Source organism: Ursus americanus, chromosome 2 (assembly GCF_024610735.1).
Source record: "Ursus americanus isolate L20-20 chromosome 2, mUrsAme1.1.p, whole genome shotgun sequence".
NCBI classification, from domain to species: Eukaryota; Metazoa; Chordata; class Mammalia; order Carnivora; family Ursidae; genus Ursus; species Ursus americanus.
In genome coordinates this window covers 33,476,228-33,503,055 of record NC_142128.1, presented here as the reverse complement: position 1 = coordinate 33,503,055, position 26,828 = coordinate 33,476,228, and the positions used below count along the sequence as shown (strand labels likewise).

General features: G+C 50.1%; 1 protein-coding gene and 2 pseudogenes across 2 annotated transcripts in view; all 3 read left to right on the top strand.

Annotated features, from left to right (window-relative positions):
• The window catches only part of ABAT (4-aminobutyrate aminotransferase), an 80,828-nt gene that overhangs the window by 36,791 nt on the left and 17,209 nt on the right, over positions 1-26,828 (top strand). For both annotated transcript variants that reach the window (XM_045784520.2, XM_087870561.1), the window contains 5 exons: positions 7,122-7,236; positions 16,544-16,641; positions 18,305-18,334; positions 19,621-19,738; positions 23,209-23,258. In XM_045784520.2, coding sequence (XP_045640476.1) covers positions 7,167-7,236; positions 16,544-16,641; positions 18,305-18,334; positions 19,621-19,738; positions 23,209-23,258 — 366 coding nt within the window. In that variant the 5' untranslated portion in view covers positions 7,122-7,166. Of the gene's footprint in view, positions 1-7,121; positions 7,237-16,543; positions 16,642-18,304; positions 18,335-19,620; positions 19,739-23,208; positions 23,259-26,828 lie in introns of those variants that run through there.
• LOC148110538 (zinc finger protein 106-like) lies at positions 10,328-11,638 on the top strand (annotated as a pseudogene).
• LOC148110537 (zinc finger protein 106-like) lies at positions 11,633-15,376 on the top strand (annotated as a pseudogene).

The window sequence follows — 26,828 nt, the reverse complement described above, 5'->3', positions numbered from 1 at the left end:
CTCCATTTCTAGAGAGATGGGGATCATGTAGACCTGGGTCAAGTGGGGTCCATCATCCACCTCTTATGACAGTAGTTCTCAGCCTCCCCTCGGGGGCTTCACCAGTGCCCTTGTCACACCTGTGAGACTCTGGGTTAGTTGTGCCAGGTGGAGCCCACCGTAGGTGTTATGCTCCTGGAGACTCTCACAGGCAGCTGAGGGTAAGAACCACTGGCTCTGAGCTCGGAGACCCTGGAACAGCCCATCAGCCTTCTGAGACTGCCATCCTGCGGATGCCTGAAATTACGTATGAAGGTACATCGCATATAGCAAGTGAGCAATAAACAGCAGCCAACACTTTGATGACTTTTCTTCTTCCTCCAGAGCATTTTCTTTTTTCGCCCTTTCCCTGAATTCCCCTTTGCCCCATTGATTTAAACACTGCACAGGCCTCTCCCCATCCCATCCCACCCTCCAAATGCCCGAATACAGGAATGCAGGAGATAAGAGGGAGCAGAGAGAACTAATTAGCATTTTAATTAAAGAAAAGGGGATGGTGAGAGGCGGGTGGGCCTGGAGGGCTTGCTGTCTGGTTGGACCAGGGTTTGCCACTTCTTTTGACAGAGGCACACAATAAGAAACTGCCTTTCTTGTAGGTGTCCGCATGCCTCAAACAAAAATTACCCTCACCCACCATGTGCTGGGATAGTTCCTATTCTATGTAGTTTATGGGTTGATTTTAATTTCCCTTTCAGTTCTAATCACATCAAGGAACGATATCCTTGTGTGATGCTAGCCTGCCTTTGACACCTGACTGATATCTGTCTCCAGATGTGCAGATCGCATAGGGCGTGGGGAACAGAGCAGAAACATAGATGCTCATACCGCCTCTGGGGCAGGAGTAGGGGGTCGGGAGCAATGCAGTGGGTCTCTCGGCATGCTGGCCAGATGGTTCTTGGGGTTAAAAGGGGCCATGGAAACTATGTGATCCAACACGCAGGGAAACTGAGGCCAGGAGAGGCATGTGTCTTTAGTTCCTGAGCCAAGCAAGGGCTGTGGTAGACAGTCATGTACACAATGACTCCAGACTTGGGCGGAGGGGAATATTAGTGTGAAGCTGTTGTTTTAGCACAAATTTCAGACCTGCGCACTAATTTTCATATGAGTCCTCCGATGGATCTTTTTAAAAAGCAGCTGTTGCTGTCCCCGTTTCACAGCTCAGACATGTTGAGTTCACTCGCTGCATAAATTGACCTGGGAACTGCGCTGAGCTCTGGGTACCCCGGAGAACAAGGAAAGCCTGATCCCCTCTCTCGGGGTTTGCATTTTTCTAAGTGTGATTGGAGTGTTTCAGCCAGGAAAGTGATGTGAGATGAATTATCCTTAAAAATGTTGAGGACCACGTAGAAAATGATGGAAGGAAAGCAAGAGAGGAAGCCAAGAGAGCACCGAGGGTATAGGTGCCCCTATCTAGGCGAGATGATGCAGTTCGTGCCCGAGCGGTTCAGGGACTTGCCCCCAAGTGGGACCCCTAGGCTCCCAGCTCCCTGCCATCACCATTGGGGAAAGGGAGCCTTCCTTGGTGACTGCCTTGCATCTGAGAGGCTCCAGGGCATGTCCCCAGGGAGAATCTGCCTTCTTTTGGACTCCTTCCCTCGGTGACCCCAGAAATCTCCATGGACCTCAGACCACAGAGCTCTAGAATCAAGCACTGCATCATCAGCGGAGAATACAAAAGGGAGGGACAAGTCAGAGACAGGAGGAAACTCAAATGATCCGCCAGGCTGTTCACATCAGTTGTGCCTAATTCCCAGCACAACCAGTAAGAGAGGCATCGCTCTCCCCATCCCAAAAATAAGGACACCGAGGCTCAGAGCATTTTCGTCAGTTTTGCTCTGTTAGTTACATAAGACAGTGAGCTTTAGAGCTGAAGCCCAGGCTCCAGGCACCGCACACGTATCTGTAGTGTCTATTACAGCACCCATGACAGACATCACTAATCTATCACAGCTCTGTTTAATCTCAGTCTTGGTCACTGGTTCATCTCCGGCACCTACACACAACGCCTGGCATATGGCAGGACACAGTGATATCTGCTAAGGGAGTGACTGAAGCAAGCAGGATAAATGACAAGCTGTAGCAGGCAGGAACTCCACCACAGGCCTGCATGACCTCACACCCTTATCTTGTCTCCCATCTGTAAAAGGGAGGGCCAGCTCTGTAATTCTCTTGTTTACTTTTATTTTCTTATTGCAGTCAAATTCACATAAAACGAGATTACCGATTAACCACTGTAAGTGAACAGCTCAGTGCCTTTGGCACATTCACAATGAGACAGACATCACCACCAGGTCCAGAACTTTCTCATCATCCCAAACAGAAACCCCGTCAGACAGTCTCCCCCACTGGCCCCTCTCCTCAGTTCTCGCAACCACTCACCTGCTTTCAGTCTCTTTGGATGTACCCGTAATAGACGTTCCATACGAATGGAACCCATGTGTGGCCCTGTGTGTCTGGAGTCTTGCATGGAGTGTCAGGTGTTTATGGTTCATCCACTTTGTAGCATCTCTCAGCACGTCATTCCTCATTATGGTGGAGAAGGACTCCATGTGGTTTACCTGTTCGGCCATTGACGTACGCTTGAGTGACTTCCAGCTTAGGTGTTGTGAATGGTGCCGATATCAATGTGTGTGTACATGTATCTGTTTGAGCTCTTATTTTCCATTCTTTGGGATGTACACTTAGGAGCAGAATTGCTGGGGGCGCCTGGGTGGCTCAGTCGGTTGAGCGTCTGACTCTTGGTCTCAGCTCAGGTCTTGATCTCACACTCAGTGCGTTCGAGCCCCACATTGGGTTCTGCGCTGGGCATGGAGCTTACTTAAAAAACAACAGCAACTGGGGCGCCTGGGTAGCGCAGTCGTTAAAGCGTCTGCCTTCGGCTCAGGGCGTGATCCTGGCATTCCGGGATCGAGCCCCACATCGGGCTCCTCCACTGGGAGCCTGCTTCTTCCTCTCCTGCTCCCCCTGCTGTGTTCCCTCTCTCGCTGGCTGTCTCTCTGTCACATAAATAAATAAAATCTTAAAAAAAAAAAAAACAGCAACAACAAAAGGGGTGAAATTGCTGGGCCATATGGTAATCCTATGTTTAACTTTTCAAGGAATCTGTAAGTCTTAAAGTCTGGGGATTTAGAAGCTAGTCTCTGGCTCCTTCCTCCCTCTCAACCCTCACCCCAGTAGGTGCCCTCTGACATGCCTCGGGAGCCCCCCTCCTCAGCTGACAGTGACCCCAGCATCTCACTGACGCGTGGCTTGTTCTGTGTACCCCTCTTGTGGACCTGGCTGAGCAGGACCCTTCTGAATAAGATGGAAGAGCTGGGCTCCCCCTGCCCCACATTGAGGGGGTCTCCAGCCAACCCTGTGCCTCCTCTTCCCTTCCACCTTCCCTTCCTTCTGTGATTTTGTGTTCTGGCCGCCCTTGCCATGTACCCGACTCTTGCCCATTCCACGTCTCATCACCCCTGAGCATTTGCTCGAGCCTCTACCTCCCCTTTCCTCTGTGGCTTCTGAAAATCTGCTCACCTTTAAAGGGGAAGCTTGGGTGACAGCTCACTGGCATCGTAACCCCCACCAGAATGAATCTCTCTGGGTGTTCCCTCAGCGCCTTATGTATTTGTACCAGCACAAGTCATGATTTCATCCCATCTTATACAGATTTACTTGTTGACAGTGAACTGGAAAATTCTTATATACATATCTTGCCAGGTTATTTTAAGGATTTATTGACATGACAGGGAAAGCAGCCTAGTGCATTAAATTCTCCTGTTCTCTCCCCTCGTTCCTCTGCCACTAAATTATGAGCTTCAGAAAGAGAGGAGCGTTTTGCCCATCTCAGTACCTACATAATGCAGTGCCTTGCCTGTAACAGGCACCTAATTAATTTTTGTTGATTGAATTAGTGGGCTAGAGAAAGTGCGCACATGACATCAACTGTTTTGATTGTTGGAAGCGTATTGTGCTAAGAATTCATGTCTGATAGAGATCAGGTTTTGTTATAAGGTCAATTTCAACTGCAGGCCACCGAAATGTCACGGCCATATATTTCCCATTGTGACATTTTGTAATTGAAAGTGTGCAGGTGACTCTCACTTTTGCAGAGCATTCAAATGTTAATATGTGCGTGCTCAGAGATTCTCGCTTTTTCAAACACATGTTTAATGGAAATTAAATTGTGTGGAGTCTTAAGTGCTCCCGTTTGAGACAAATGGTTTTAAATGAGAGACAGCAGCCGCTGGTTCTGCATAGTCACCGTGCTGCTAAATTAACAGGCTTGCTTTGAGTTGGCTATGCTGCTGGAATAGATTTAAAAAAATTTTTTTTTAATCCATTGAGTTATCAAGGGAAGAGTATGGTTTCTCAGTTAATTTATGGTCACACGTTCCAGACCCATGCTCTCCTCAATAACATTTCCTCTGGTGAAAAGCAGCAAAATTTCCTCTCTGAACTAGACCATTTGTATTCATCAAGCCCCAGTATCTGATACGAATGAGATGTTTTGTTATTCGCTGAGTTAATCGATGTTGTCATGAGTTAAAGGAAGAGATTTGGGCTCGGACAGTCCCAGACCTTCCTGTAACCAGGGCCAAATACATAACCCCTCCAAAATTCCATGCCCTCATCTCCAGCACAGGAGACACCCTCCCGCTGGATGGTTGGGCACATTGAGGGGGATAAAGCACCCTCCAGAACCGTACCCCACTCCCTCAGACGACAGTCACTTCCTCCTGGGATGCCTCCCAGATCCCCCCCCCGCCCCAGGAGAGACTTTATCCTTAGACACCCTGCACCTGCAGTGCTGAGGAGGAGAGCAGCAGTCAGGCACTCCCAGCTCGCTCCCAAGATGTGGAGTTCAGTCTGAGTCTCTAACCATGCTATTAGCTGGACTGTGTTTGTAAGCAAAAGAAATCCAGATACTCAAGCAAGCTAAAAAAAAAAAAAAAAAAAAAGGCAGAAAAGGGAGCTTTCTTCTGGACCAGTAGGATGGGAACGCTTCTCCCTCAGTCCTGATGTTTCCTTCCAGTTGGAGGGACATCTATGAGCCTGACACTCCTGGCCCTCCCCCACCGCACCGCACCGGCTCACCCCCAGGGATGTGGGGTTGGGGAGACTCGGGTTGGCCCTGACAGGTGCAGCAGTGAGTGGTGCGCTCACAGCCAGGCTGGGCTGCAGGCTTCAGGTGGGACCAGGGAGCCTCTGCATCCAGGGCCTCCATCCTCTCTTGCAGCTGCTTCTCTGTGGCACACTGTTCTGCCCTGAAACACCCTGTTTGCATGCCGGTTCCTCTCCTGGGGTAGAAGGTGGCAGACCCCACAGCTCCCAGGACTCTGGCCTATCCCCGTCCAGTCAGCTGTGGCCAGGGGTTCACACAGCATGGACAGGGCTGCCAGGTCCGCACCCCTGTAGACAGAGGGGGAGGTTTCTGAGAGCGGGGAGACACAGTGTGCTGAACAGACACCCCAAAGTTACCTCCTGCACCCACTTACCAGGGAGCGCCTTAGTTGCCACATCTGTGAAGAGTGGGTGGTGACATAGCCATTCACCTCTTGGGGCTCTGGGGATGAAACAGGGTGGTGTCAGCAGCACCTCTAGGTGCTCTGCTCATGGTCATGGTTGGAAGGCAAACACTGCATCTGACTGATCCCCGTGCCCTGTGCCCAGTGCCCATGGGGGAGGAGGGAAGGGCACATAGTAGGTGCACCATGAATATTCATGGAATGAGTGAGTCCTTAAACCAGTGCCAATGCTGCCCTCCTTTGTTCAGTCTTTGCTTCTAATAATAGAGCCCCACGTCCCATTAGCTCTGGGGGCACTGGGTTGGGAGCACTGCCAGTGCATCATCCTAGCTTGGTGCCAGACACCCCCCCATGTCCTTAACCCTGCTGCTAAGCCTGCCCGCCACCTCTAGTTGGCGCTTCCTCCGTGCTTTGTTCAGAGTGAATGGATGGACATCTATGCAGTGTTACGACTCAGCGACTCTGGGGTCAGACAGATCTGCTTTCAGATCCACCATTAACCTCTCTGTGCCTCAGTGTCCTCATCTGTAAAGAGGGGACCACAAAGCATTGCCGTGGGAATTCATAAAAATAATGAATATTAGTAGTGCGCTATGCAAAGAGCTTAGCACAGCGTAAAGAAAGGACGCGGGAGACAGGGTCCACAAGTTGTGAGACGTGAATGGCTCCAGCATTGTTCTGAGATCCAACACAATAGAACTGAAAATACACACTGCAGATAATGAAGCAGGGATTGAGCAAGAAGACCCACAAACCAAAAGATGCCGGGGGATCACACTTGAATGGTGACCTGGGTAGGGGGCGGGTGGGGGGGGAGAGGTGATAAAAGAAAACAAACGGGGGCGAGGAGGGTGTTGCTCCAGGCCCATCTGCGGGCAACTGGCAGGTCTAAGCAGGGAGGGCCGGACTTGGGAGGGGTCTGGAGGGAATCAACATATGGGCCACATCAAGGGAACTACCCCCCCCCCCCCATCTCCAGCGAACTCTAAGGTTGGTCACACCACTGAAAACATGCACTTCCCAACATGGGCTACCAGATACTGCACAGGGTCCTGGGATTCCCGGACAGCCCTGGGGACAAGTGTTCTGTGTGGGGACAGGATGGGGGGCTCCCAGCTGCCCATATTGTGCGGCCACTGCATCTGCTCTGAATCCTCCTCCGTCTGAGCCCCCCCGTCTCACAGGTCAGGCTGGCTTGTCCCGGGTGGATGACAGCTGAGCTTGTCAGCTCGCCTGCAAAGGGATCTGAAGCCAGCTCTGTCCCCTTGCTCTGGTTTTCCCTCCAGAAAATGTGCACAGTGAGCCTGCCTGGGGTGTGGTCAAGGTCAAATGAAAACTCTTTTATTGAGGGAATCTCTACAACTAGCGTGGGTCTCGAACCCCTGACCCAGAGCTCAAGAGTCACGTGCTCCTCCGACTGAGCCAGCCAGGTGCCCCCAGCCTTTGGTTTGTAAAGTGTATCTCCAGTATGAAAGCAAAGGATGTGATGTCAGCGGAACCTTCTCCACTATGTGGGAAATGGCAGGGAGGTGCCCTTGGCTGGCCTGACTGTGCATTTCTGATTTCTTTCAGGGCGGAAGCGTGTGAAGGGGGCCTCCGTTCCTGGAGGAGAGGATCATGGCCTTCATGTTGCTCAGCCGGCGGCTGGCCTGCACCTTTCAGAACAACTACCGCCTGCTCGCGCCCAGTAAGCCGTGGGGGTCTTGGCAAGAACTGGTCCTGATGGAAAACACAGTCCGGACTGGGGATTCTTGGGCTGAGAGAGCCCTTGGGGGTAAAGGGACTGGCCAGCCAGTACTTCTGGGGCTGGCTTTCCCTCACACACACTAGAACTGTCCCCATCACTGCCCCCCACCAGTCTCCCATCCCTGCCGTGTGCTCCTGTCCCTGCGTGAACAGCTCTGAGGTGGGCAGGAGTCTGATGCGGCCTGGGGCCATGTTGCTTGCCTGGAGTGGTGGCCCCAGCAGCCGGAAGGGTCCAGCCTGTCCTCACAGGGCCTGTTGGGGAAAACACACAGCTTAGCTTGCTGCCAAGAAACAAGAAGGCCATAAGCATCCTTGTGATCGACCTAAAGGCCAAGTGGGCTTCAAGGGCACTGGACAGGATGTGGCCGCCCCCACCGTGCTCTCCCTCACCTGCACCCACCCACACCTAGCTGGCCCACAGCACCACCCGCCCTGCGGCCACATCTCTCCTGGGCTTCTGTTTCTCTCCACCTCGCAGAGTGCAGGTGGCTCATCCAGGCCAGCCTTATTCACATGCAGGATCTCGTGAGACCCCCCCTCCCAGTTGCCCCACCAGGAAGGCACATATGAATCCCATTATACAAGTGAGAAAGCCAAGCCTCAGAGAAGCAAAGTCAGTCTGGCTGCAAACACTGGGTTATCATCCCTCCCCCATGTGCTCTGGGGGAGAGAGGAGCTAGCGGTAACCCCCTTAGGGGAACCCTACACCACCCCCCCAGCCTGTCCCAGTTGTCTCAGAGCCTGTGCTTGTCATCGTGGTGTCCCTTTCTTGTTGGTCTCCTTTGCCTTCTGAAGACAAGTGCTGGCCGTGGCCTTGGTTGGGATGTCGAATGCTGGTGTTTATACCCTGGGTCGGGTAAAGAGCAGACGTGTTCTCTCTCCCACAGGAGAATTAGCAGGGTTTGATTTAAAATAAAACTTTTAATTTGGGCTGATTTTACAAGTACAGAGAAATTACTAAGATAGTCCAGAGAGGTCCCCTGTGCCCCAATGTCCCCCACGGCTAAAATCTTACATCACCAGGATGCTCTTTTTGAAAACTAAGAAGCTGACCTTGTATGTTACTATTAACCAAACACCAACTTCTCGTTCAATTTTACCAGGTTTTCCCTTGACATCTCTTTCTGGGTCCCAGGATCCAGCCTGAGTTCCCCCAGCGCACTTAGCTGTCACGTGGTCTCCTCTGGTCTGTGACGGTTTCTGCCTTCCCTTGTTCTTGAACTCTGTAGCCTCGAGGAGTTAGGTTTTGAGGTTTTGGGTTTTTTTAGGCAATTATAAGAGAAGCATACTAACGCTGACTCCTTATTATGTTAAAAATAAGCAGAAACCTGATCGATGGTGCAGGTATGGTGTGCTCCAAGCAGGAGGGAGAGTCATCCCAAGCTAGTACTATGGAACACTACAGTGCTGGGGACACATGAGTGACAAGAGAGAGTGGCTCTGCATTTGCAGGTCATTCTCAAGGACATTGGAGCCTTCCCAAGGAGACAACAAGGAAAGAGCGGTGGGTCAAGACTCCTACAAGTGGACCCCATTTCACCAAGTGAGCCTGACCAGTGGGCAGGACTCCGAGCTTCCATTTCTTGTCAGGAAAGTGGGGGTGGTCCTCCCTGCTTTGCACATTTCTTGTCTCAGAAGGAACAGTTCATGTGAAAGCTCTTTGTTTAAGCTTCCACTAGGTGGGGAGTGGCCTGACTCCCATTTTACAAGCATGGACATGGAAGCACAATGAAAAACCAAGACAGATACAAGTAAATCAGAGTTACCCGCTCTGCATTTTCTTGGCCAGAGATGAATCTTTCTTCAGCACCCTTGTGCCAGATGGAGAGAACCACACCGTGAGATTTTTTTTCTTTTCTTTTGGCCTATCACTTTGACATAACTAGTACGATAGAGAGATGATGGATCCATGATTGACAGGTGGGTAGATAGATAGATATGAGTTTTTTAATACGAAACCACAGTGTTGGCAAAGCTACAGGAGTATGTGCACTCCTGCACTGTAGAGGGGCAAGTAGCAATAAGGAAATCGTTGTAAAAGTTTAGCTAACCTTTAATCCATTTAAGTCCCCTGGAAGAGGAAAGGGAGACTCAGAGAAATTATATCACTTTCTCAGAGCCTCAGTGCTAGCAAGTGGCTAAACCGGGCTTTGAGCTGAGAGCCAGGCTGGCCCAAAACTTGTAGCCTTAACCACTATATTAGTTATTTATTGTCTTGTGACAACTAGTCCCAAACTTAGCAGGTTAAAATAATGTTTTTTATTTATTATTTTATATAATTAGTTATTTACTTATTATCTCACAGTTCGTGTAGATTAGAAATCTGTGGGGGGCAGCTTAGCTGGATGTCTGGCTCCAGGTTTTTCACGAGGGTACGGCTGAGCTGTTGGCCAGGGCTGTGGTCTCACTGAAAGGCTCACCGTGGAAGCAGGGAGATCTGCTTCTAAGCTCACTCCCATGGTTCTGGCTGGATTTGGGGCCACATGGACATCTCCACAGAGCAGCTCACAACATGGTACCTGCTTCCCCGGAGTGAGGGAGAGCAGGAGCGTGCTTCAGCCCATTGCCACACCCTCTGTGCTTAGGTGTTCATGTGATGTCTGCACCCATTGGATCGCTTCAAGACACGGTGGCTTATGGCTGAGACAGTTCCAATGGCTTTGCTTCATGCCCCTCCCCCAAATCATTGATAATCTTATCCTGGCAAATGGAGTGCAGAGACTGGGAGACTAGACAGCAAAGTGGTTATCCCTGGGTGGTGAAATTATTGATATTTTTCTCCATGAATGTTTTATCAAAAAAATAAGTGGCATGCTGCCTTCCAGAGAACAGGAGAACTTTGCTACTCAGAGGCGACATAGTGCACAGCTCTCCTCTGACCGTACCATACCTGTGATGTGTTTGGCAAAAGACCTGAACAGCCTGGAGAGTACCCTGCCCCTTAGAGAACCAGAATGCCCAGGAGAGTGACAGAGAAGGAAACCCTCTGTCATCAAGCTCATCCTCAGCCCCTGCAGTCTCCAGTTTGGCAGATGACACAGACGGCGGCGGTGCCCCTGGTGCTGAGTAAAATGATGGCCAGGGTATTAGAAACGGAGAGCCAGTGGGGATGGATTGGTCCCTGGGTCCCCATCATCCACGGGAGTCCCAGTCTGAGCAGCCACATCTCCTGCTCTCGGAGTCCGTGGCAGTGTTCCTGCTTCAGATGCCTCTGTTCAGGTTAAAGGAGAACAGAGGAGAATGCGAGAATGTGAATGCTGTGTCACGAGGCTGCGGCTTGCAGTGTGTCCGAGGAATGACTGCGAGCTAACAGAACAGGGCCAGTGGTCCAGCTTAGCCAGCCATCACCGCAACCTCGTCCTCCTCTGGGCTGACAGAAGCTTTCCAGGAGCCTGGGCAAGAACCGAGGTGCTCCACAGAGCAAGGAAATGCCAGGAACAGAGGAGACACCCCCTCTTCACAATCACCTGCCTCCTGCCCCAAGCATAGATTTAAAAAGGTGAAGAGCCACCCAGAGGCAACAGCAGGTCTTCAAAGATTGTCGTTTGCATCAGAAACCCTCCTTGGAGAAGGAGCACACAGGCAGCGTCCACTCCGACATCAGCTGGAACGAGGGGAAAGCAGGAAAAAGAAAGTCAGGAAGAAGAAAGCTCTGCAGGCTGCCCGTGTTCCTGAGAACAGTGATATTGGACAGGAAGTGTTCACTGCTCACCCTGCAAGGGAAGTAAAAACAGGAAAGTCAACCAACGTGGGGAGAGTTACAGCCTCCAAGTGGGGAGGCAACAGAACTGGCCCAGAACAGGGGTGTCAGAGATGAGAAGCCCTAGAAACTCCTAATCCTCGGATGCAGGCAACAGCCATCGATTCTTCTGACTCTGGACAACAGAAACCAGTCAGTCATTCTGGAAAGGGTATTGAGACTCCACAGAGACACGTCGTTCTGGCTGTGATGAAGTTAGCGCTACGAGTGAGCTTGGCGCTCACTGTAAGGAGGTATCCCTGTGAGTGTGGCACACTCACACGGTGATCTCTTCCGTGAAGGGATCAAAGAACTCTTTACAAATATCCTCAGAGCCCAGAGATGAGGACGAGCCCGCAGAAGGCGCTTTGAGGGGCACCCAGCCGCAGCAAAGAATGCAATTCAGATACTTGAGAACTCACCTGTTCAGCAGAGAACACTGTCCGGGCTTCCATCTGGTGAGGCGGAAGCGCATGGTGTCTGTGAGGGCCATTCCTCCAAAGCGAGCTGCCCCCTGATGCGGAAACCTCTGGGAAGAACACGGCGTTTACACTGGTTCCAGGGGCCCCAGCGGTGGCTGCCACGGTGCTAAGACGCGAGGGCGTGTGAGCAGCTGCAGCTGGAAGAGCCGTGGCGCATCTTCTCTGCCGGACTGTGGTCTTTCCACATCAAGAACAGCGGACGACTCGTGATCTTTGAACGCCATGGCCCTCGGGCTGGCAGCTGTCTTGCCACAGCTGCGGAAGGTGCCCCCAAAGCGGCTCCTTGTTGGGTCTCATGCCTGGACCATGAAATGTACGGAATGGACCCCTCTTTGGGGTCCTCCGGAGAGCCCCAGCAAACCGTTACTTGCACGAAGGTGATGTGTGACCTTGTGTTCAGTGGCTCCAGCCCGGCTCAGTCGGCCCACGCCCACAGCATTCGTACCAGTGACCTTGTGTGGATCTGTGAAAGTCACAGATCCTAGAAAAGTGATGGTGGCCACGTGCCTAGAGAAATTTGTCTGTGTCTGTGGGTCACAATCGCACAATCCACTGCAAGTTTACGGAGGACACAAAGATATGATTATGGTATGACCATCCATAAAAGTATGATTTTTACCGGCCAACATGATGCCAGTATTCAGGTTGCGAAGCTAAATCAGACGCAGAATTACCAGTGTCGGTGGCACGGTTACTCTCTGATATTTGGCCTTTGTAGATCATTCAAGACAACATCTGTCACTGACCACACAGACCCAGACTTTCAAACCACGAGATGTCACTGGAAGAAGTGTGACGCTCTTTTCACGGCTAGGAAAAGATCCAAACAGGACACACAGGATGATGTGCTGAGGATAACAGCAAAACTGATTCATGAAGTTTTTTGCCTCTCACCTTGGGAGGTCATTAGTTGAGCTAATTTCACATCGTCCCCATGCAGAAGCCAGTCTTCTTTTCCCCAGAGAAGCAGGGAGAAAGTGGAGTCCAGCCAGGTGCACCCCCAGCACAAGTCTGGGCACCTCTATGGGACGAAAGATTACACTTGAAGTTCTTACTGGAGGTTTGTCAGATTTAAACAGATTTTAAGGAACAATACTTCTCTGGGACTGCATGTAGCAATTTGTGCTACTAGTATTCTCCAGATATTATAGAATCTTAAATGGTTAAAAATGATAAGTAGTGCGGACAGTTGGAAGGAGGGAGGATAAGATTTTTAAAAGAAAAGCAAGGCAAACTACTCTAATTGAACTTGACCTTGGCCAAGCTCACGTCCAGAGCCCTTGCTGTTTGGGAAACTGGCCTTCGTTTATTACTCTCACTATAAAGATCAAGAGAACAGTAAAAACATTTGATGGCTGTTTTTATAGTTTGGAGTTAAACATTGACTCTGCATTGGCGAGGCCCGGAGGGTGGTAGGCATCGTCATCAGACCCTCCCCCCGACCGCGCACCTCCTGCCCGCGCCCTCTCCGTGCAGGGTCTCAGGTGTTGGGGCACATGCCTGTCTCCTGGCTGTGCTGCTTCGTTCATGAATGAAAATGCTGAATGGTTCAGTATTCATTCAAACTTTCCTTGCTGCTTTGTGCCTCTAGGAATTTGTCTTTGAAGGAAGTGAGTTGTTTCACTGAAAATGTTTCATTTCAGAGCCAGGCCCTAGAGGAGATGAAAGATAGTATCTGGGAAAGGAGAGGTCTGAGGGACAAATTCTCAGCTTAGCCGCTTACCAGTTGTGTGACCTTGGGCAAACTAGTTGACCTTTCTGAGCTTCAGTGTCTTTTTCTGTAACATGGGAATGATCATAACATCTACCTCCCAGGGGGCTGTGAGGCTTAAGTGAGACAATCCGTGGAAACTACTCTGGTTGCTGCTGGGTATGCTCACCATAAATTCCCGATGAATGGACCTCTCTGCTTGTGTGACTTGTAAGAGATCCCAGGGAAGGAAATCTGGTTGTTCTCTCCTGTGGTTTATATATCATGATTATATATCATCATTAAGAGAATATTCTGGGGCACCTGGCTGGCTCAGTCTGTAGAGTGTGCGACTCTTGATCTCAGGGTCGTGAGTTTAAGCCCCTTGCTGGGCATGGAGCCTACTTTTTAAAAAATGCTTAAGAGAATATTTGTTGTGTTGGTATTTGGTTATTTTCTCTATGAAAAGTCAAAATTGAGATAGAGTAGGAAAAGCAAAAGTTTTGGACGTGGGCTTAAATCCTGGCTCTACAAGTGACTCGCTGTGTGGCCTTGGGAACGTTGTTTAACCTCTCTGCTCTTCATCTATAATCTCTCAAGAGGGTTGTGGATAAATTAAAACAATAGATGGGAGTTCGCCTCGGCAGGGCCTGCCTGGCGCACAGCGGGGGCTGAGTCTGTGTTACCTGCCCCATCTTTCCGTGTTCGATAGCACCATTGCCAGCAAACTTACCAGGCTGTGGTTTTCAGGATCTCTGCCCAGGGGGTCCTGGCCCTCTTCTGTCCACACCCACGAAGACTTGGCACATGGTAGGAACTGATACAGCTCTTGATACAGACCTGTCAGCCTGCCACCTGGCCCTCGGCTTCTCCGTCTCGCACCCCATCCATCCCTGATCCCCAGGGATGAGTTCTTGCCCTCTCTCCACTCCCCTCCTGCCGTCTGCTGGCAGCCTTGGTGTCCTCATACCCACCTCTCCACACAACCGCACTCACTCCTGTCATTCCTCTCGAGACCCTTTCAGCTGCGGCTCCCACTGAAGCTGCGTCCAGCGCCAGCATTTCCACTTTCCAGATCCCAGGAAAGAGGGCTGCTGCAGCACGTGTCAGACACTTTCTGGAGAAAGGACGAGCAGACCTGTGTGTCCTCATTGGAGGACAGCTTGCAATTTTTAATTTTTCACTTTCCCACTTTACTGGAAACAGAGCAGGATCTGCACCAGTTAAGAACTGTTTTTTGTCCAAAAGTGTGTCCTCGTTTTGTGCAGGTCTAGCTGGAATCAGTCTGGACCAGTAACCCTGAGTGCTGGCCAAGGAAGAAGTAAACAGTTTAATGTAAAAAAGAAGTCATTGATATGTTCCACAGCCTTTAACTCAAGCTAATGGAACAAACTCTGTAGGGATTCCCTTTTCATTTTAAGATCAAACAGAAGACAAATCCAGCTGCTGCATGACTTAACGTAAGAGTAACTGGACTTTTCAAAGGGCTACATTTTGTTACATAAATAATTAAAAAACCCTCTTTGATATCCAGAGCAATTATGGAAAATTAAGAATGATTTTAAATATGTTTTCTAATATGGCTTTGTAGAGTTTGGCAAACTGTGTGTGTGTGAGAGGGAGGGAGGGAGGAAAGGAGGGCCAGACAGAGCCTAGCACGTTCTTTGCTTCGCCGAGTTTTGGTTTGCTTTCCTATAAGATAGAAACAATCCTGTAGGGCTGCATAAGGAGAAATGAAATCATGTATATGGTTTACACAAAGTGTCTAGTGATTCCCTAGTTTGATGCAACTCAAGTAAGAGGAGCTGACATTTCCCGGACACCACTTATGTGCCAGGAAGATCAAGGATGAGCAGGGGTATTAAGGGGATTGCTGGGGTTATTGATGGTCAGTCACCCCACACTTACCTTGAGCTCACCACAGCTCAGCTCTCTCTCAGTCAGGGATCAAGATTTGGGGTTGAGGCTGCCCTTTATCTCAGCCACATGCTGAGCTTCAAAAGCCTTGTGGGTCTAGCCTAGGAACTCCCCTCTATCCATTGATTACGATGCAAAAATATGAAATGGATCTCAACCAAATGACTTGTGCCCCAAACTTTTTTTTTTTTTTAACGAAAAGCATCTGTAAGTGGGGACCACCTGAAAATTAAAAGAGGTTTTTTTTTTTTAAGATTTTATTTATTTATTTGAGAGAGAGAGAGAATGAGACGGAGGAAGGGACCGCGGGAGAAGCAGACTCCCCGCTGAGCAGGGAGCCTGACATGGGACTCGATCCCAGGACCCTGGGATCACAACCTAAGCCAAAGGCAGATGCTTAACCGACTGAGCCACCCAGGTGCCCCAGGGACCACCTGAATTTAGACATTGGATTGTTCGCTCCTAGGTGATTTTTGGGTGTCACAACTAGTGGCACAACTCGAGGGGCAGTGCTCCTAGCATCTGGTGGGTGGAGGCCAGGGATGCAGGTAAACACTGTCCAGTGCACAGGACGGCCCCACAACAGAGTGTCTGGCCCAAAATGCCAGTGGTGCTAAGGGCTGAGGAACTCTAGTCTATATAGACATTTGGATATAAGTTTGGGTATAAATTAAATTTTGGCAAAATTTGGATAATTTTTATAATCTGACCTTTCCGCATGGTAATACCATGGCCATCTTTCCATGTACATAAAAATTCAAATTTCCAGGGGTGCCTGGGTGGCTCAGGCAGTTAGGTGTCCAACTCTCGAGTTCATCTCAGGTCATGATCTCAGGGTTGTGAGATCGAGCCCCATATCAGGCTCTGTGCTGGGCATGGAGCCTGCATAAGATTTCCCTCTCTCTCTACCCCTCCCCACTCATTCTCTCTCTCTCTCTCAAAAAAATATATAAAATAAAAATTTCCATGTCCATGAAGTGACGGAATATGTCATATTGTGTTTAGCTGCTCTCCATTGTTGGAAATTTAGGTTGTCTTCTTGTTGAAAGATAATATTATTATAAATATTGTAACCTACATTTTTGTGTACTGGTCCCATTATTTTCTTAGGATGAATCCTGAAATGAGATTGCTCAGTAGAAAGGAATCAGAAGGCATCATTAGCTGATACTCACACCAGCAGAACATGAGCACGCCTATTTGCCTACAACCTCACTAGCACCGGGCTTTCCCATTTGTTGGAATCTGTAGTGTTTTTGTGATGCTCAGGTCTGGCCAGACTCCATGTTCAGGGGTGGTCTGGCTAGGATGGGGTTGAGGTCCCGACACTGTCTCTGTTGGGGACATTGGGTGCCTATTAGGGCAGAATTCTCATTCTATCTACTGTTACCGGCATTCTCATCATCTTTGTTTACTACAGGCTCCAGACACATCAGTCAGGCCGCAGCCAAAGTTGACGTCGAATTTGATTATGACGGGCCCCTGATGAAGACTGAAGTCCCAGGGCCTAGATCTCGGGTGAGCTGAGCACCCTTGAGTGGTGTTCTTAAGAACAGAGTGAAAGGAGTCCATGAGGCAAGGACACAGCAAAGCTTAGAGACCTGCATTCTTAGCTGCTTTCACAGAGCTTACCACTAGAGATCAGGACATTAACTAGGCCATTCTGCCATAAGAAGTCAAAGAGGCCTTCTCAGAGGAGATGCAAGTTGTCTGTTGTCACAATAATGCTGTATAACAATCACAGAACCTCAGTAGATGGCTTATGCATCTGGGGTTAACTGGGAGTTAGCTAGGCAGCTCTGTTGGGCCCATCTACGTGCCTGGGGGATGACTGGCCACCAGTTGATCTAGGCTGAGCTTGTCTTGGTCACTGCAGTGACTTGGCTCTTCTCCACGTGTCTCTCATCCTCCAGCAAGCTGGGCTGGGCTCGTCCTCATGGCGATGGCAGAGGAGAGCACGTAATGGGTCTTTTAAGGTCTAGGCTCCACGTTGGTCTACCATCACTCCTACCTCATTCTGTTGGCCAAAGGAAGTCCGATGGCTTGCTTTGAGTCCAGAGTGTAGGTCTGGGGCAGAACATCTGACCAAGGTGGAAGAACATGGCAATGCTAGACGGCACAGGGCAGGGAGAGCAAAGGCCCTTGATCTTGACCTTAAAGGATAAAAAGGAAGAATTCACCAAAGGAGTGCATTATTCTGTTGTAGACAAGGGGAATGGAATGAGGAGAGGCGTGCAGGGTGACAGGACATGGCATATGAGACCCATTGGGTTGCTCTGAATCCCTGGAATAGATGTTACTGCATAAGATGGAAGAGGCACAAGATGAGTCTCGTGAGGGAAGTTGGCTCTTCTCAAGGTTGCTACACAACCTGCATATTATACATTTCGGGGGTGGGGCTGGATTTCCATTTCATGGTGGTGAAATACCTGGGATGATTGTTTTACATTCTTGTAGTCAATATTAGTTTCGATTTTTATGTGGAAATATATTATTTCACAACACTAATTGCTAAAGTTGATTCTATGTTGGATTATTCTTAGAGATTAAATCTTTGTAATAGTAAAGCAAATAGCTCCCAATTCCCAATTTATAATTCCCAGTCTCTATATACACTTGGACGTGTAGTTTTTGGAGTGTTCAGGTTATAATTACAAATGGTTCTTTGATGTGCAAGTTTGTATTTTCGGTTGATTTTATTTTTTTACAACGGGGTTTGAAAGCCTTTTTTTCCCAAATGAAAAGGGAACCAGGGCGCCTGCGTGGCTCAGCCCATTAAGCGTTCAACTCTTGAGCTCAGCTCAGGTCTTGATCTCAAGGTCACTGGGTGTGGAGCCTACTTTTAAAAAAAGGAGCCTATGCTTTTATGAGCACTAGATAAACACCTTTAGCTTAAATATTTTTGTTAAATATTTTATTTTATTGTTATCCTTCCAAGTTTCTAAATCTCTGTTACATGTAATATAATGTTACCTGTAATGTAACTGGCAGGAATAGTTTCCTGCCAACTATTTATATTAAGCAATTTTTAAATAATTATAATATTGCTGACTAATTAACTATGAAGTTATTGGCATAAGGGTGGGGGAAAGTCCCAAGACTTGGGAAGATATGAAAGACTTGAAGCTTCTTTGTTAAGAGTGTGTCCTTGCTGTAATGCTTTTGCTCTTCTTGCCTGCAGGAGTTAATGAAACAGCTGAATATAATTCAGGTAAGTGAGGGTGAGCTCGCCTTCCCTCCACTCCTCTGTTATAACATAGCTGAGGGACATAAACATTTAGGCTGTGCTGGCTCTTTAAAAAAAAAAAAATGCAACTGACTTTGTTCTAAATCTTTTTTTTTTTTTTTCTAATTTCCCTTATGATTTCTTTTTTGACTTTTTATTTATGTGTTATTTAGCTTCCACATTTTGGTGAACTTCCCAAATTTCTTTCTGTTACTGATTTCTAATTTCATTCTTTTGTGGTTGGGAAACATATTTTGTGTGATTTCAATCCTTTTAAATTTTGCTGAGGCTCTTATATGGTATATCCTGGAAAATGTTCCACATGCACTTAAGGCGAATGTATGCCCTATCGCTGTCGGGTGGAGCGTTCCATAAGTGTTTGTGGGATCTGTTGGTTTAGAGTGTTGTTCGAGTCTTATTTCCTTGTTAATCTTCTGCCTGGTTGTTCTGTCCACTATTGAAAGCCAGCTATTGAAGCTGCCAGCTGTTCTCTTATAACTGTATTTTTCTTCAGTTCCGCCCATTTTTGTTTCATGTATTTTGGGGCTCTGTTATCAGGTGCTTACATGTTTATAATTATTATATCTTTTTAGTAGACTTCACCTCTGGAAACATTTTTGTTTGTTTTACAGTTGATTTTGTCGATTAATATAAACCATTTCAGGTTTCTTAAGATTGCTGTAAGAATCATGTATCTTTTTCCATCCTTTTACTTTCAACCTATTTGTATTCTTGAACTGAAAGTATGTTTCATGGAGACAGCATATAGTTGCATCTTTTTATTCAGTCTGACAGTTTCTGATTTCTTATTCGGTTGCTTAATGCACACACAGTTAAATGTTATTATTGATATATCTTCCATTTTACTCTTTGTTCTCTGTGTCTCATTTTTGTTCCTCTTTTACTTTTTTTTGCATTAAGTGGATATCTTCTAGTGTACCACTTCCATTTCTTTCATAATTACTATATATTTTTTAGTTTTCTTCATGGTTGCTCTAAGGTTTGCCATCATTTTAACATCCGAATCTTCTTCAGATTGAACTTTTGTTGTTGTGATATATAAAATACATACAGAAACATTCGTAAAATACAAATGTACAGCTTAGCACACTATTATAAAGCAAACCATCCATGTAAGCACCCACAGGTACCCTCTGTGTGACCATAGAATGGGCAGGACATGGTTTACTTCACCAGTTCAAGCTTCCTCCTGAAAGACAGAGAATCTAGGGAATTGCAGTGACCCTGAATCAGTCTCTGCTTTCCCCAAGAATGCAGAGGCGGTGCACTTTTTCTGCAATTATGAAGAGAGCCGAGGCAATTACCTGGTCGATGTGGATGGCAACCGGATGTTGGACCTTTACTCCCAGATTTCGTCTGTCCCCATAGGTAAGAGCTGGGAAATCTGCCCTCATATGTACCTCCTCTCTCTGTTAGTTGTGGTGGTCCAGACTTCAGATGCTCCTTCCAGGACACACATCCCTGTGTGCTGCCAGACACTTCCCTTAAGGGCAGAGAAAAGGAGCAAGTATTTGGTAGGACTTCTGTTATAGGAACTTTATGTATCTTCTCTTCTCTCATTGACTCTTCCTCAAAACCCCACAGGGTGAGTATGTATTAATACCCCCATTTTGTAGATAGATAAGCAAAGCTCAGAGAGGTGATGTGGCTTGCCTAGGAAGCATGGCCGGGACATGAGCCCAGGTCTGTGGGACCCCAGCCTTTAATGTCAGCTGCCTTAGGTCTCATAGAAGAGCCTGAGGCAGGGGTTCTATGCACGTTGCTTATTACGGGCATGCTCTCAGGAGATAGGGGAGAGAGAGAAAGGCTAAGAAGGATGAGATCTCAGCCAGAGACTCGCCATAACCTGATCCCACAGGGGGCTCTGGAGCATGACTTGCACCTCAGAGTTGGTCCCAGACAGCGTCAAAGAGGCTGGCCTTTCTGTACCCCAGTGCCAGTCATTGCCTGTTAGCTGCCAGCAGGAAGGACATGGCTCATCTCTTGGGCACAGGGGCTTCCATTCACCAAGGGCAGTTTTCCAGAGAGAGAGGTAACTGGAGCTGTCACCGGCCCTCACACAGGCAGTTGAGAGAGGGGTGACCTGCCCAGTCAAGGTGAGCAGCGGGGGCACCAGCAGCGTCTGCCTCACAGGCTCACCTCCGGCCCATACAGAGCGTGGCTCGCTGCTGGAGGAGGGCACGGCAGACAATGGGATGGATAGGGCTGACTCACACGCAGGTCGCTGCTGTGCTCAACGGTCTGTGGGCTGAGTGTCTCGTCTGGTGAAGCTTGTCCCTTCGTGCATGAAGCCAGTCCCTATTTACTTCCTATTAAGATGCGATTAGACAGTAAGGTGACTCGTTCCTTTTGTGAAGCCCATCATTCAGACACACTTTGGCCTCTGAAGGCATTTCGGGTTCTATGATTTACACAACCCCGTCCGCATTCTGGGTTGGAGTGAAAGGGCCGGTTCTGGAGTTCGCAGGGTCAAATTCTAGCTCTACCGTGTAACGGCCACAGGCCACAGTCCCTTCTCTTCTCAGCTAACTCCTCGTCCTCCCACCCCCCAGCCCCCACATGCCTCCCGCAGTTCTCATCCCCAGCCAGCCAACAAATGTGGGGGGGGGGGTGTGAGAGGTCAGGTCAGCAGAAGTTGAGAAACCACAGGGATTCTGAAAGTTCTTCCCTGGCTGCCGTTTCTCCCCTATCTGTAGACTTTGAGATGATTTCTTCTAACTGGTAGTGGCTGAGAATTTGCCATAGGCCTGGCATATTGCTAAGCACCTGACACACTATTCCATTAGATCCCAAAACAGTCCTGTAACTGCAGGTCTTTTAACATCATCTCCAGCTTACCGTGGGGGCCAGATTTCAAGAGGTCACAGAGTTTTCCCAGCGTGTCCAGGGAATCCAAGGATTTGAATCGAAGGCCCTCTGTCTCCTAAGCTTACTGCTTTGATAGCAGCCTCACAGATGGCCACCCCGCCCTGCCCTGGCCTGCAGGGCAGGGTCCCACGGCGTAAAAATCCCAGACGTAGATTTCTCTGATCAGAGGGACCAGCTTTGCTCTCATCTCTCCCTCGGAAGTCAATAAGACAAGCTGCATCTGTGGTTTAATAAGATTTTCCTGGAACTGGCTTATCTACTGAGGCAGAAAAGTCATAAACACCCAGACAGCATGATAAAGAACCAGAGCTGAAAGACCTCTGGTTAAAATACAGTTGGAAAAAACCCACAGAGTGCTCCTTCCTTGAGTAATGAGCACCCTGCAGCCTTGGGTCCAGCACACCTGCGAGAAGGGCAGGAGGGCAGGGAGGCTGCTCACAGCTCTGTCCCCTTGGACCCCCAGATCACCCCCCAACCCACACACCAATCCACCCTTCTCCCAAGCAGGCAGTGAAACCACAAGGCTCTTCAAGTCTGTTCACTCTTTGATGCTGCAGGGGAGAATGTCTCCCCAGCATGGTGCCAGGGCCTCACCACCCCTCTGAACTTGCTAGCCTCCTCTGGCGGAGCAGAGCAGGCCCCAGGCCCAGAGCCTTGGGTGGGCCTCTCACCACAGTGATGCAAGTCTCCTTTCCAAGTAAGTTCATTTAAGGGCGCCTGGCTGGCTCAGCAGGTAGAGCATGTGACTCTCGATCTCTGGGTTGTAGGTTCAAGCCCCACGTTGGCTGTAGAGATGACTTAAAAAAAAATAAAACCTTAAAAAATAAAGAAAGAAAAACAAAGTAAGTTTATTTAGTCTAAAAATGAATTGGCTTAAAGAAAATAGGTACAAGGTATATATGGTAAAAATTCTGATAGTTGGACACCAAGAGTTTCCCTCCAGGGTCTACTTCCTGTGCTAAGATCCACTGGCTGGTCTCTCCCGTGCGACAGTGCTGGGCTCCCACCAGTGTCTCTGGATCTGTCATTCATTCGTTCAACTGCTGTCTACTGAGTGCAACACTTGGCCACTGCGTCGGAGGGCCTTCCAATCCAGTCTCCTGACCTCTGTGCCCCCCACAGACTTGGCCTTCCCGTGGGAGCCATTGCCAGGACTGGGAACAATGAACAGAAACCTTCTGTACAGGCCTTGAACCCGGGACACTCTGGCTCCGGTGCCGTGCATCGTCCCCCGTCCTCTACGATAAAGGACTCCCCTGACTGAGCATCCGCTGTGCACAGCGGGCTTTCTGTTCATTCTGGCCCCTGATGGGTGTCAGCCTGCTTTCAAGCCTGGAGATACTGGAGTGCCACAGTTCAGATGCGCGTGCATTGCTCACTGTACATGTGTGTAGGGCGGATTCATAGAAGACCAGCTGCTGAGTCGAAGGGTATCCTAAGCCCTGTCGTCCAACCTCAGGCTCAGTCTGGACAGTCGATGCAGTGGAACTCTGGGAAGCAGCAAATGTATGAGGGGAGGGCGGGGGTGCGGGTCACGAGTTGCAAGCTGCACCATTCACTTGCTTGGTTCCTGAGCAAACGCGTATCGTGATTTGACCCCAGCAGTGGCCCTGGGGAGGAGGGTGAGGGCCACATCTGCAGTTTGCTGCCACTCCCAGCCCTGGTCCTGAAGTGGGCCTTAACCCTGCATTCATTGCCTCGTCTGTGTGTCTAGCCCAGTAGGGCTCAGACCCAGGCCTCAGGATCAGCTAGAGAATTTGGGAAAATCTCTGGCAGCAGCCCAAGTGATCCTGAGTCCAGAGGTCTGGGTGGGCCCCAGGAATGGGTCTTGTCTGCAAGGGATAACGAGGCCCCTTGTGAAGGGAGCAGCGGGGTTGGAAGGGAAGGGGGAAAGCAGCCGTGGGTGAGGGGCGAGGGGACCCTGGGTGCCATCCTCTAACCAGGACTCTAACCCTGCCCTCTCTCCCCAGGCTACAGCCACCCTGCTCTCCTGAAGCTGATCCAACAGCCTCAAAACGCGGTGAGTCCCTGGTCATGCGGTGTTCGTGGCGATCCAGAGGATCATTGGGCAGCCTTTGGAAATAGCCCATTCATTCGTTCATTCATTCATTCATTCCACAAATATTTATGGAGCACACACTATACACTAGGCACTTGGAATGCCTTGGGAGCAAAACCACAGAGCTCCACTCCCATATAAGCATCAGATTGCATCCATATTAAGTGCTACAGAATGAGGCAAACAGTACTGTGTTGGCATGAAACAATGATGGTGGCGATAGTGGTTGATATTTATCCAGAGTGAAATGTGTACCAAACGGTACATTCAGTACTTCACAGCTACAATGTTGACAAGTCTTTGAGGCAGGGCCCATTGTTATCCCCATCCTACAGATGAGGACACTGAGACACAGAGAGGTTGAGTATTTGTCGAAGGTTGCACAGCCAGAGGAAGTGCTGGGAATAAAACGCACAGGGCCTGGGCTTGTCGGGGATTGCGGGGGCTGAGGGTCGGGGATTGCGGGGGCCGAGGATCAGGGAAGGGTTCCAGGGAAGTGACTGAGGGAGAAGCAGGTGTCTCCAGGGCCCCTGCAGGGAGAAGGGAGTGGGAGGGAGAACAGCTGCGAGGATGAGGAGCACAAGAGGAAAGGAGGCCAGAGCTGCGCCACAGGGACCTGACCACGTGCAGATTTAGGGATCATGCAGGCCGGATGTCAGTCTCGGCACTGGTGATGGTTGGAGAGGTGGTTCTCTGACGGGGGGCCGTCCTAGGCACCGTAGGAGGTTCAGAGGCACTGCCGGCCTCCCCGACTCGATGCCAGGAGCATCCCTTCTTCAGTCATGAGAACCAAGCCTAGCTGCAGACATTGCTGTGTGGGCCCCATGGGTAGAGGGACCCCCCGATGAGGACCCAGCAGGAGAGGGGCAGAAAGACACTGGTCGGTCACACTGAATGTAACACACACACAGACGTGCAACCCCCCCCAAGCGCACTGCTCAGTGAACTGTCCCATATAACCCAGTGTTTCTCAGCTCTACTTTCATTATTACTTCCTTAAGGAGCCTTTTTAGATATTATTTTCCTAATTGTTCCCACCATGGTGCAATGTTAATGCCACCATGTTTCCTATTGCTGCTGTGGCCAATTACCACCAGCTTCAAAGCTTATAACACCACCCGTGTATTGTGGCACAGATTTCATGGGCAGGAGTCAGGAGGGCTCAGCTGAGCCCCCTGCTTAGGGTCTCACAAAGCAGACATCAACTCTTAGCTGGAGGCTGTGGGGCAGAATTTGCTTTTGCGCTCATTTGGGCTGTTGGTATTTCATTCTTGTGGTTTCCGTGTGGCCCCTCTGTCCTCAAGCCAGCCGTGGCCAGGCCAGTCCTCTCTGCCTGCCTTCTGTTTCTGCTCTTAACAAAGGGCTCACGTGGTTGCACTCAGCCCACCTGGAAAATCCAGAATAATCTCCCTATGTGAGCAGATCAGAACCTTAATCGCGTCTGCAAAGCCCCATTGGCCATGTCATGCTTTCCCGGTGCAGGATGGGAAGAAGGTATGGCATCTTCTTGGAGGCCGAGGTAGCGTCTACAATACCCCTCTGCCGTACGCTCTCTGTGTACCATGTAGACATCCGTGCTTCCCACATCCCGGGGGGACGAGGTTTCTCACCCCACCTGCTCCCCACAGCATGCCTCCGGCCGGGTCCCTTCCCCTTACATCTAAGGGCACAGGTGAGTTTCTTCCATTCCGTACGGCCACGTGCGTGGAGTCGTGCAAGTGCATGTCTTTCTCATGTCTGGCTTGTTTCCCTCCGAGTCCACCTGCCGGATTCATCCTTGTATGTAGCCGCAGACCATCCGTGTCCAGGGCTTTATGGCCTTCCCCCGTGTGCGTCCACTGCAGTGAACGGAGCCGTCCTACTGCCGCTGGGCCGTTGGGTCGTTCTCCCCCAGAGACCGCTGGGGAACACTGGAGCACGTGTGCTTTGGGGACCACGTGAGTGCCTTGCCGCTGGCCACCACTGGTGTGGCAGTGCGCACACACAGGAGGCTGCCGCGGCTCCTGCCAGCCCATCCCTCCCAACGGCAGCGTGTGAGTTCCAGTTGCTCCACGTCCTCGCCCACACCCCGTGTCGCTGCAGAGCTTTTGTTCTACTCAGGGACGCAGGGAGTGTGACTCCTAAAGAGAGATCTAAGGCAGGGGAGGGGTGGGTGGCAGGCGCATTGGGAACTGACTCCCCAGGCTTAAGGTCCTGTCCCTGTTAACCGGCAGAGCTCAAGGTAACAGGAAGGAACCACATGTCCCCCCTTACAGATGGCTGTGCCCAGCCAGGGAGGGGCTTCGGGACACATCCGCCCCTCTTATTGCCAAGTTCAGGGGTTCGGGGCTGTTGGAGCGGAAGTGGGCGCCCCCCCACCCCGCCCCGAAGGTGCCTGGTGAGCCCGTTTGGGAGGCTCCACGGGGATGTTTACAGTCAAAGCCTGGCTTTGTTTCGAAACGTTGTGCAGATCCCAGATGCCTCGGCAGTTGGTGCTGAAAAAAATGTGTCAACAAACATGTCACACACATTTGCGGTGTCAGCTGCCTCCGGAGGCAGAATCATCCCCGAAAACACGTGATTTCAGGCGATGCCCTGCCCCCACCTGTCTCTGCCAGGAGCCCTGGAGACTTGGTTTCATCCTTCCTTCCTCCCCTCAACTTCTTGCCTCTCGCCCCTCACCCTGCCGGGACCAGCCCTGGCCTTGCACAACCCCAGGAGCCGCTCTCCAGCAGCCCCCCACCCACAGGCCCATGCCCACCTCCTCCGAGCTGCACTTTGCGTGGAACTCTTTCCCATACCCACTGCCTCTGGGTTGCACCCCAACTCCCCCACTTCAGATGCAAAGCCCTTGGTTGTCTGGCTCCTCCTTTAGCCTTATTTTTTTACTTTTCTTCAATCATCAATTATTGATTGAATCCCTCCTGCGTGCTCGGCACTGTTCTGGGTGCTGGTGAGGTCCCGGTCTGCATCAGTCTGGACCTCAGTCTGTGCTGACGTTGTTGTCCTGCAGAAGTCTGGGTTCGGCCAAGTGAAAGGAGCCACCTGGCCCAGTCTGAGAGAACTGGCAGCTGCCATCAGCTCGGCAGAGGGAGGGGGAACACCTGGGGCACCAGGCTGGGGGACCACTGGCTGACATCCTGGGTCTTCCCAGTTCTTGGCTGGAGATGTGCTCAGCTGGTGATTAGGGTCCTTTGCCCGTTAAGGGCAGGTTCCTGCCAGGTCGTTGACGTCCTACAAACGGACCAATCAACCCTTTTGTACCCCAACCACATCACCCTTTAACTCCAACTTCATTACTTCATGTGGCTGCAGAAAACAAAGCCGTGGCCCCTGGATCCACTTTCTGGGTTCCAGTTCTGGTTCCAATGTCTTCCGTCACCAGGGCCGCTCATGACACCGCCCACCGTTTGTGCCACGGTCAGTGCACAGTCATCACACTGAGTGACGAGAGCAACCTCGCCTCCACGATACCTGGGAGTGCTGAGCTCCTCAGCTCAGACACAGGCTGCTACCGTGACCCCCGGGGCCTGACTGAGCGGCTGCCTCATC